General features: G+C 38.8%; 1 protein-coding gene across 1 annotated transcript; it reads right to left on the reverse strand.

The window, feature by feature from the left end:
• Positions 1-497: 497 nt before the first annotated feature.
• Positions 498-3559, reverse strand: LOC140956541 (stachyose synthase-like). Its single transcript, XM_073413314.1, has 4 exons — positions 1926-3559; positions 1634-1811; positions 1182-1549; positions 498-1093 (listed from the first exon to the last, which is right to left on the reverse strand). The coding sequence occupies exons 1-4, from the start codon at positions 3405-3407 to the stop codon at positions 503-505; spliced, it is 2619 nt and encodes an 872-aa protein (XP_073269415.1). The 5' UTR covers positions 3408-3559; the 3' UTR covers positions 498-502.
• Between the last annotated feature and the right edge of the window lie 7986 nt (positions 3560-11545).

Raw genomic sequence — 11545 nt, forward strand, 5'->3', positions numbered from 1 at the left:
GAACAAATAAAAACTAACTCCCTTAACAAGTGGGGGAACAAAGTGCATCCAAACTTATTTATCAAACTGTATAATTAAAACTATGATTGCAACAAACGTGAAGCCGAAGTTCTTAAATAAACGACACACTAATCAAAACAATGATTATGTGTTGTCATTAAATGTTCTCAACACTTCACGACAACACTTCATACATCTTGACTTGATCTCTTTATTAATTCACCGACGTAATTTCTTGCTCTTCCTGCGACGTTTCACTGCTCTCCTTCAACTCTCAAAAAACCATCCTCGAGCAGCAACAATGATATCTTATTTGTAACTTTTTTTTGCCCTAGAGTTTATTTCTTGTATAGAGTTCTACACAAATATGAAAAAAATAAATTCTTTTGAAAAATAGTATAATATCTAGAGATCTTATCATAAATATCAATGATATCACAATATTATCGTCGATTAAAGAAAATATCAACATTATAAAAATCTTATTAGTTTANATTTTGCATCACAAGATCTGAGTATCACATTCAAAAGATAAAGCTACATTAGAAATGCCACCACACACTCGATTCCAAGGAACGTTCAATCCCAGCTTCCCGTTTGACCACTCAAACCCAACCTCAACTCCGTTCACGTATGATTTCTTAGGCGAAACACTGGAATATGCCAAAAAGTTACCTCCACCCTTCACTTCAATCTTGGCTATCATCTCATCATACAACAGTCCTAGTATCGTCCCTCCGCTATTAAACAAGTTGGTTAATCCAACTGGTGCGAATTTGACTGCATCAGTACCAACTCCCAGCTTCTTGATAGGCACGAAGCTGAAAATCTCAAATGTAGAAGACTGAATTGTGATAGGAATTGCATCAGATTGTGGAGTTGTTAAGAATAGTTTCTGTGCCTCGGTAAGATAGACTGCATATTCCTCTGCTTTCCCCATGTCAGCAGCTTCAATCTTCTGATCCCATTCAATGTCGCTTACGTGAACTGATCCAGAAATTGGGTGGTAACAATGGGAATAGCCCTTGATCCTGTGTTCCTTTGGGTCCCATCCAGCACCTTGGCAGTTGAAAGCACCAATAACACCTCCATACTGAATGATACAATTTTTTTTATTTCAGTGTTAATATCTGGCATAATGGATAATGGAATAATAGTTATTAGCTAACGCATGAGCGCACCTTATTAAAGTTCCAGATCTTTAGAATGGTTATGTCATCAAAGAGAGGGTTCTTAAAGAGGCAGTCTCTTGTCGGGAGAGCATAGTAGATGCACTTGGGAATGGTACCGTCAGGGAACACCAACTTATTGAGAAGATCAAAATCGTGACCACCCAAAGAATCACTAACATATACAGGCCCTCCACAAATGGCCCTTGCTCCAGCATGATACTTTGCGCACAAATGATCTGATTGAAACATGTCCCAATCTGGTTGGATGAATTGACCCATCCACAAGCTGTTGTAAGCACAGTGGATCATATGGACACCTTGTAGCCAATAAATTCCCATTGGATCACCGTTAGGATCTTGAAACCAGAAGTCGTCCCCTATTTTTATTCATTCAATTACAGAATTAGTTTTGATGAATGAGTAAAATATTAAAGAAGTTGCAGATTTTCTTTCCTCTTTACCAACTCTTCCCATGGATATCTGCTCAGTTCCAAGAAAAAAGAAGTCATTGCATTGCTGCATGCTTGAAATGAGTCCCGTCCCATTGAAGTTCTTTGCAAGAGATCTGGAGATCCCCTTATAGTAAGTCTTGGCAATCTCAACCCTGCCTCCATAGTCTTCGGACACATATTCAAGATCCTTTTTGAAAGATGAAATTTCGTTAGTTTGATCATTCTAAAGCTTAAATTATAGGAACCAGGAAACGTTTTGGCTTAATTTTACAAGTTCATACGATAACTTGATATTGCTCACATGAATGACATCGACTTTAACTCCAGTGATTCCAACTTTAGCGAGGTAAGAATGCATAGAATCATAGAAATCATAAGCTTGATCAGGATGCACAAGTCCGATTGAACCTTCAATAATTTTTACCACTGCAAGATCTGCCATGGTTTCATCCAGTCCAGGTGACAATTTGCAAGGCACAACCTTGGAGTTCAAATGAGTCGCGCCTGGTCTGACCCCTCCCCATGCGCCACACAAGGCGTGCCAGACATATATATCATCCAGTCCTTTGAATGTTGTCCTCAAATCTTTAGTGAATGCTTTCATTCCAGAATTTTGTAACTTGCAAGTGCAACTTGAACACTTATTCCTCGAACCCTTTTTTTGTTCTTCTTCTCCGCCAAACATCGCATCCAATTCTTTCGCATGTCTCTGAATTTCAGCTTCATATTTAGACAAGTCGGTTACCCCCAATAGAGCTGCCTTGTCACGGGATTTTTCTGCAAACTCAAGCTCAATAGCTTTGGAAATCAGCATCTTCGGTTTCTTAGGATCAAAAGGAGGACGATTAGGTCCTGTTAGTGATCCACCCTCATACTTTCTGAATTTTTCACATTCATCAAACCTGTGAAGCCTGGCAGTCATTTGAGTTCCTCCGAGTACAAGATTTTTGGTGTCTTTGGTGGGATCTTCTCCATCTTTGTCTGATGCTTTGCCAGCCTCATCAATTATTAAGAACCTCGGTGTGAGGCCACCATCTGAAAATTCCTCGACTCCATGCCAAATTCCAGCAGGCTCCACTGTCAAGTAAAATGCATCCCACGTGCACCAACCAAATTTGTCCACAAGGGGTGGCACAGATTTCTCCTCAATGAGCTTGAACGTATCTAGGTGAACTCTTAGAGCAGCGTAAACCTCTTTCATCAAATTGTATGGATTATCAGACACATGAACATACGCAATTGCATTAAAAGATGAAGATTTCACCACTGTAGACCCACTCTCTGCACATATCAATATATGGCCATATTTTCCAGGATGAAAGGCGGACCTGAATTTTCCTTCAATTATTGGAATGATGGCAACATAAGACTTTGTTTCAGGTACATCTAACATTATCCATTGTGTTTCCATCTGTATATCAGAACCCGATTTTCCAACCCATTGAGTGGACCACCAAGTCTTGAACCTGAAAATGCTAACAAAATCTCTGTTCGTGAATTTCCCCAAGGAAATGGTGTGGCGATCGGAGGATTCATGCTGACTGAATCCTAGGAATGCGCCCTTGCTAGACAGGGACTGGACGCGCTGGAACAGTAGAAGCGGAGCTTCTGAGCATTGACATACGGAGGAGAAACTCTTAAGAGTGACATTGTGTGGAACTTCTGTGAGTAATGGAACATTACCCACGTAGAGCTTTCCATCAAGTAGTTGGAAAGAGTTGTCCTTTGTGCTGGATTTCAGGACCTTGAGAATTGAGTTTGCGGGATCATTTGGGGGTGCCATTTGAAGGAGAGGAGGAAGTAAGAGATTATGAATTCGAGTAAGAAAACCCTGTGAGAGGGACTAAAATATGAAAATCACAGAGCAATCAAACATATACGTAATCAAGAAGAAAGCTTGCACGTATACTTTGGTAAACAATGAAAGTGATCTAGGAGTTAGTGCAGATATATATAAAGGGAGAACAGATACGCGCAAGTATTGGGGGGAAAAAGTGGCTGAGGAACTAAAAATAAGAAAATTGATAAAAAGTTTATGATTTCCATTGGTGCAAATCCTCCTCCTCCGTGCTATTCCATTGGTTTTTGGAAGCTCAGCATTAAAAACAGACTTACCAGTGGGAAAATAGATGGGGTATAAATTCTGCTGCACATACAGATTTATAGAGCAGATGAGATAAGCCACTCATTAACTACTAATACGCAGATTACACATATTAGTCTGTCTGTCCATGCGTGGATGCGTTTGCCCATGCACGTGTCCTTCACAAATTCCATCCATCTGTGTTATATATTTCAGTTGCACAAACGGTCCCCTCTGTTTCTTTTCAATTGGATATTATGTAATTATTATGAGCATGCAAAATATTTCAAGCAATTGACAGAGGAAGACAAGTTTTTTGACCGATTGGGGAAAAACAAATTAAGAAGCAATTTACTAGTTTATTTTTAGAACTTTCATTTAATTTCTGCTTAGTTAATGTATTATATTCAGTGAAACCAAAGAAGAAAATGCAAGTTAAAAAAACTCAATTGTTTAGCATTGGATTTAGATGGAATGATGGAACAATGATATTTATAAGATTGTTGGTACCGGAAGAGATATAAATCTGAAGCTGTCAAGAAGTGGTAAGATGATGTATTGCAACAAGAGCTTCTACAAGATATGAATAAGCAGGAAGTTGAAATTAGAGTTGAAATTAATTTTTTTAAGACGACTTTGTCTCAAACACGTTGCGTATGGAACACGACAATCGTCTCTTAAAATACAACGACTTTTATTTTGTGATATGTGCATACCAAATCACAAAACCGAGTGAACTTCTAATATGTTTCTTTGAACTTTCTGTATGAAGAACGACAATATTTACTTTACAAAAAATTTTTTTTTTGAGTTTCTGATTTCTTAACCATATTTCATTATGAGATAAAAGTCATATTTATACTTTTCCAATGGTTGAAAGGGTATATTCACATTAGTTGTGACCTTAGGATGAGATTCAATCTGATCCGTTAGATCTTAATCTGATAGCGTAGATTGCACACCATTTGGTAAACCACAACCATTAGAGCACATATCTTGACAAAATTCGTTCTGGTGCATCCATTTGGATTGGACGATCCAGATCGTAGTGTTTCAAGATGATCACATCCTTTGGATGCAACCGTAGATCTAGCATATCTCAACAGTCAGTCTTGATCTAATGGTTTAAATTTAAGCTACTTGATCTAGATCTATCTAGCTCATTTGATCACCATCCAACGGTTCTGATCGCACCCAATCTTGAACCATCAAACCCCTTCACATCTCGATCCAACGACTCGTAATTGATGTCATCTCGCTCGTCCTAGTGGCGCACTCTCACTCGCCAAGTGTACATTGATCCGACCAATTGCTACGTCTCCATCGACACCATTTTCGAGTCGTGTAAGGAATGCCTCTTCATTTCTCCTTGCGACGATTATTACGTGCTCTATCAATGCGCCCTTTGCGACGTGATCGGAGCTCGTGCGCGGCCTAAGGATTCTAATGCGGTCGGTGCGATACACCTCCCTCACCCCCCGGTTGACTTTGGTATGATAGATTTGATGATAGTAATTGCTTAATATACCAAATCTCATATCTATATTTATATAAACAAAGTTTTTGCCATATTTGGAAAGTTTTTGCCAAAAATAATATGTTATCAAAAGAAATATTTTGCAATTTTAATGCATTCAATTAACTACCTCATTAAATATTTGAAAATAAATATATAATTAAATGTGAAGTTTTTCAATTTACTTTTTAAAATTCAAATTTTAATTTGATATGCATAAAAATAAAAACTACATTTAAATGTCTGCATTTTTTATATCATTTCATTTAATTTTTGGTTTGGTATTGAGTTTTGTGTTACTTTATATATTTAATAATTTAATAATAAATATTTTCTATCATATTAAATAAATTATAAATATTTTTATATAATATGATATTTTATAAATTTTTAAAGAATGTCGCTGTTAATTTTTGGCATATTGATTGTGTAAAGTCTAGAAATTCGAAGTACGTAATTTGACTGCATGCAATCTACTAAAATATGTGTTTAATTATTTTATTGCATGGATATGCGGTTTAGTTCATGGTTTGTTCAAAGTTTCATGCATTAGGGCTTTAAGTTGTATTTTGCACTCGAACGAGGAACGGAGACCGGGGATAATTAGTAAAAAAAATTATTAAATAAGTATTTTTAATTATTTAATGTATGGTGTAATTAAGTGAAAATTTCGGAAATGAGCCTTGATGGAGTATTTTTACTCTCGAGGTCATATTTTAACCGGTACGCAAATTTTAGCGAGTTGGAGAACTTTTTGTGGGTTTAGGCAATATGTTCAAAAACATACATAAACGAAATATTTTTCGGGAGTGTTATTGAGCTCGATTGGATTATTTTATTAAGGACCCATTAATGCCTAATTATACCACTTAAACACCATTATCCAACCCTAAACCTATCTCATACCTCAAAGCCTCCCCTCCCAAGCAACACCAGCATTTCGAATTATTCATCAGCTTCTCCTTCGAGTTTCTCTCTAATTTTTTTCAAAGAAATCCCTCCCCGCCTCTCTGGTGCTAGTCCTACGCGAAGATATCTAAGGTTTCGAGCGTATATACGCAAAGACACGCCATAAATCCTTTTTTCTCATCATTCACACTAATATACGCTGATGTGTGTGTGTTTGTATGAGGAATGCTTAAATCTTTTATGTTGAATCGTTTATGCATCGTTTTGTCACGCAATATGCATTTGTTGACATGTAGCTCACGGTTTTTGTTGTTGTTGTGTAAGGGGCTGTCGATTTGTGATGCTAGAGGGCTGAACACGCCGAAGTTTAAGGTATCTAAGTGTTGGAGTCGAGGGTCGGTAGAGATAAGGTGAAGGCCGATGGGTTTTGTCTAGGGTAAGGCTCGATATGGCTAGATCGGGGGAAATGGATGGGAGCAGCATGCATGGGCTCTGTCCAGGCCATGGTTTAGACCCTGGTGGGTCCGTGTCAAGGCTGGGAAGGGTTCATGGGCTGCTGGACGTGAGGCTAGGGCCGATTCGAAGGGTATGTGGAATGTTAGGGTGAATTCCGGACAAGCCGAGCAACCTGCTTGCATGGGTCTGTAGGTGTGGGTTTGGTTGGTCCAGTAGTGAGTCCACGGCCTGATCTCGGTCTTAGGATAGTTGGTTAAGGGCTGGGCACGTTAGTTTTTGGTCTAGGATCGAATTCGGGGCCGTAAATTCAACTAGGGTTAGGGGTTATGAGTGCAGAAAATTCCAGCGGGTAGCAGTGAGCTTTAAGGGGTTCAAAATGGCTGGAATTGTGTTGTTTAGGGGCTGGTAAGGTGTGAATAAGTTTTGGTTAAATTTTTGGAAAGCTTGGTCAAGTTTCGGGTTGATTCGGGTTAAAATCGGGACTCGGTCCAAGTTTTAAATCAAATTATATAAGTTATGAAACATGCTCGAGTTTACATCTAAGAAACGATTATAAATATCTTTTGAGGTGTTTTAAAGTGTTTGGTTGGCTTCGGGTCGAAATTTTGGGGTCCATAGGTAAAACGGTCAATTAGGGTTTCCAGGGGCAAATTGGTGATTTTGCACCCGGGTTAAATTAGCAGTCCTGACAGCGCTCTGATCACAAAAATTTCATGTTTTAAATGTTTAGGATATCACAAACATGACTTTTTATGGTAATATGAAAAATACGCTACATGCTTGATTTTAAGAAAATTTATGTATATGCATGATTTTTATAAGTGATGAATACGATGACATGTTTTTGGAGAAAGAGAGTTGGTTGTGACTAATATGATAATACGATAATACGATGACATTTAAGGCCAATGCTCAGTGGATGGGTAATACTGTCGCTGATGTCCCCGCTGTCGGGTACTACGGTTATACATAGATGGATCCATAGGCTAATACGATGATAAGAAAGTCACAACTAATGAACAGAATTTAAATAAATAAAAGTGAATACGTATATGTTGATATAATGCGATAGGAACACATTTATGCTTACGATTTGAAGCTCATGAATTGTATTTTTAATTACAGCATTTTTCAGTGTTGCATGCTATGTATATGTACTTGTTATAACGATTCAGATGTATTGAGTCTTTACACTCACTAGGTGTGAATGATGCAGGTGAGCATATTGATGAGAAAACTGGACGCGCAGAAGACTGAGTAGGCGGGACTGTATGTGCGCACGCTAACTGTTGGGTGCAATAATTGTCCCTGCTTGGTAGAGTGATCGAACCGTGGTGCTTGAGCTGCTGTGCGGTTTAAAAGATTTGAGTTGCACCATTACCACAAGCTATAGCTTTTGGTAAAGCGGTAAGCTCTCGATCCTACAATTGGTATCAAAGCCAAAGTCAAGGGTTCGATTCCCATTGATTGCAAAGAGTGAAATTATTGGGAGGGAGATTGTTGGGTGCAATAATTGTCCCTGCTTGGTAGAGCGATCGAACCGTGATGCTTGAGCTGCTGTGCGGTTTAAAAGATTTGAGTTGCACTATTACCACAAGCTATAGCTTTTGGTAAAGTGGTAAGCGCTCGGTCCTACAATAGGTTTCCGATCCGAAGAAGGAACTGAAGCCAGAAGTACAACTGCTGGCAGATATAGTAGCAAAGGGGCTTCTGGCAAAGGCTGGATCCTTTGCTGCACTGACTTTGGAAAAGTTTCAAGACATGACTGTTATTATGGCTGGTCGGAAGGTGAACTGGAAGAACATCATCTTCAACACTTCGAGGAATATGTTTCAGTCAACCAAGCAGTCCAAGGGTTTTGCCGTGCAGTTAAGCTATTTGATGAAAGTCAAGAGGCTAGTGGCTGATGATTCAGAGAGATCATTAAAACTGAAGATATTCATTGCCAAAAATGTCCAGCCTCCCAAGACAAAGTTGGATATCTCCACTGAACAGTTTGTGAAAGTCAAAAAGGAGATTGGGACGCAACAAGCGGCTCCCAAATCAGTTAAAAAGGCTAAAACTCTGGCTCAACTGAAAATGGCTAAGAGGAAACTGATTCTCAGCGAATTAGATTCTGAGAAAACTCCATCTCCTAATATTGCCAAAAAGCCAAAAACTCAGAAAACCAAGCCAGCAGCTGTGCTGGAAGTTATACCAACTGATCGATTGACTCCATCAGATGCTCAACAGCCTATTCAGGCTATTCCTCTTAAAGCCATTCCAGCTGAAGCCTCAGCTGAAGAGCAGTTACCAAAGAAGAAGGTCACCAAGTCTGGTGATAAGTTGAAACTTGCTGGAGTAAAGGCTCCATTGATCAATATCACTGGTTACACCCCTCTACCTCCTGCCAGACCAAAAGGGATAGTAATCAGAGAACGAATTGATGCTACTACTTCAGGGCTGAGCATTCCTCATGTCCTGACTAATTCTAAGGGCAAAGGAATATTGCAAGAAGAGCTCAGACCAATTAATGCTGTTCAAACTCACATTGACCTTATTTGGCAACATGTCAACGCTTTTGCTGAGTCTCACCTAAAGACTTATGATGCATGGGTGAGATTCAGAACTCACGTTTTTGCTGAACAGTTGAGGAGGAAGTCTAAACTGGAGAAATTCATTAAACTGGAAGCAGCAGTTCTCAGAGTTGTCAAAGCTGCTACCATTATACAGGCATTGGACAGAAAAAATTATTTCTTTAATCAAATAAGAGCCAAGAAGTTGTCTCAACTGATTGGTAAACTGAAGAGTAATTACAACCCAACCAGTCCAACTGCTCATAATGACAGAGCTGTACTTTCTCAGTTGGAATCGGATCTTGTCTCCTTGCAAATAGAGATAAAACATTGGGAAATGGATCAAGAACTAGTTATTGCAGAAGCTGCTCAAGACTTTTCATCTGAAGATCCAGCAGAGGAAAGAGTTCTAAAATCTCCCTATGGCAAAGTTGCTGAAACTTCGCAACAAGCAATTGCTCCATCTACTTCAGTTGCTCAACCTTCTTCATCATCAGTACCTACCTCTTCTTCTGCTGATCCAAAGTTTTTACTCAGAAGCTGACTTATCATTAGCAAATATTGATGAGGTAATTTTTGAAGAAACTGAGCAGCCAGTTCAGTCAGTTGTTGTGACTGAACAGGCAATTTTTGAACAAACTGAAGAGCCAGTTATTCAACCATCTGAACAAGAAGTTCATTCTAAGGAGCCAGTTCAGCATCTCATCATAACTGAACAGGCTGTTACCGAAACTTTGGAGGATCCGCAGTGCTTATCTGAAGACATTCAACCTGCAGAGCCAACATTAGTTTCAGTTGATCACTCAACTGATCAACCAATCATTTCTTCTTCTCCTCAAATCCTACAAGAAGCAAGTGTAGAGGATGCTCCTGAAATGGTCGATGCTGAACCGATAATAACTGACAGGACTCTGGTAATATTTGATGAAGTTACAAGAGAACAAGAACTAGAGCCAACTGGACCTTTATCTCCTCATCCTTCAATGGACTTTGATTCAGTACTTGAAGATATTCAAACCATCCAGCACGACCTGTCAAAGATGATGATGGCCATTTCAGATATCCAATCTACTCAGCTTGCTCATATATTGAAGCTAGACTCCTCAAATGACTTCAATTCTAGGAAATTGAAACAAATTCATGCTACTGTGACCACTCTCCTTTGCAGTGGACGGAATCAGAAAGAATAAAGGTATAGTTGAAAGTCTTTCCTTAACTCAAGATGCATTCGGCAAGAGAGTTGAATTCGTGGAGACATCTGTTTCCAGAAATTTAGACTTGCTGCAAACTACTATGCTCAATGCAGTCTCAGACGTAGCCACTTCTGTTAAGCTTTTATCAACCGATGTTCGGAAGTTATCTATCAGAATGGAGGCGTTTGACAAAAAGGGGGAAGAGACCCAAGCTAACCCAGACCCAATCAGAAGTAGTCTTTCACAATCTCTCAGAAGAACTCTTATCATTCATTGTACAAATCTGTACGATCTTATTTTATCTACAGTGAATTTGAAGAACTTCTATAAGCTCAATTGATCAGTTATTATTTGCTTAGTTTTATCAAACACCAAAAAGGGAGAAAATTGTTGGAAACATAATTTCGGCTGTTTGACAAACCATATATTTATTGGACTAACTGATCAAGAGATCTAACTACACAATTCAACTGAAAGTTAGCCTAACTGAAGAGTATCGCGTGTATTATCAAAGGCAACTGAATCCAGCTGAACTGAACTGAACTGACGAAGAGAACTGCCTGATCAGTTGAGCCTATCTGGGCTTTTGAAGACAACTGACTGATCAGTTGGAAACTGATCAGTTGATTCATTCAGTTGTGAGCTTATCAGCTGATCATTCAGCTGTACACGTCATCAGTTGAAAATGACACTCAACCGTTCAACCGACAACAGTACAAAACAGACTGCAACTCGTAGTAGAACGCCGCATTTCAAAGACTATAGTGTACGAATGTCAGAGGAATATTGACGTGGCAATCAACGGATATAATATTAAAATATTATTTAAAGTTACCGTTGGAAGAGAAGCCTATAAATAGGCGAGAAGAGTAGTCGAGAAAATAAGAGACACAAACTATTTTCGAAAACCTTGCTGTTACTCTGCTGAGATTTATTCATACTCAAAGTATAAAAGCTCACGCTTAAAAGATTCATCTGTAGCAGTTGAGGCTACTTTTCGAGCTAACTAGCACAAGCTATTTTTTTATTACATTCGATCTTTAACTAGATCAGTTGTGCTAAGATCAGTCGTAGAACTGTGAAAATTGTGGTTAACTAAGAGTTTCAGTTTTGGCAGTGTTAAGTCCAAGCTGAAGTGGGTCTGTACAATTTTTGTATCGATCAAAGTCTTTTAGTACATATCCTATCCTTGTGATAGAAGGGGTGGCG

This window comes from Primulina huaijiensis, chromosome 14 (genome assembly GCF_012295235.1).
Source record: "Primulina huaijiensis isolate GDHJ02 chromosome 14, ASM1229523v2, whole genome shotgun sequence".
NCBI lineage: Eukaryota > Viridiplantae > Streptophyta > Magnoliopsida > Lamiales > Gesneriaceae > Primulina > Primulina huaijiensis.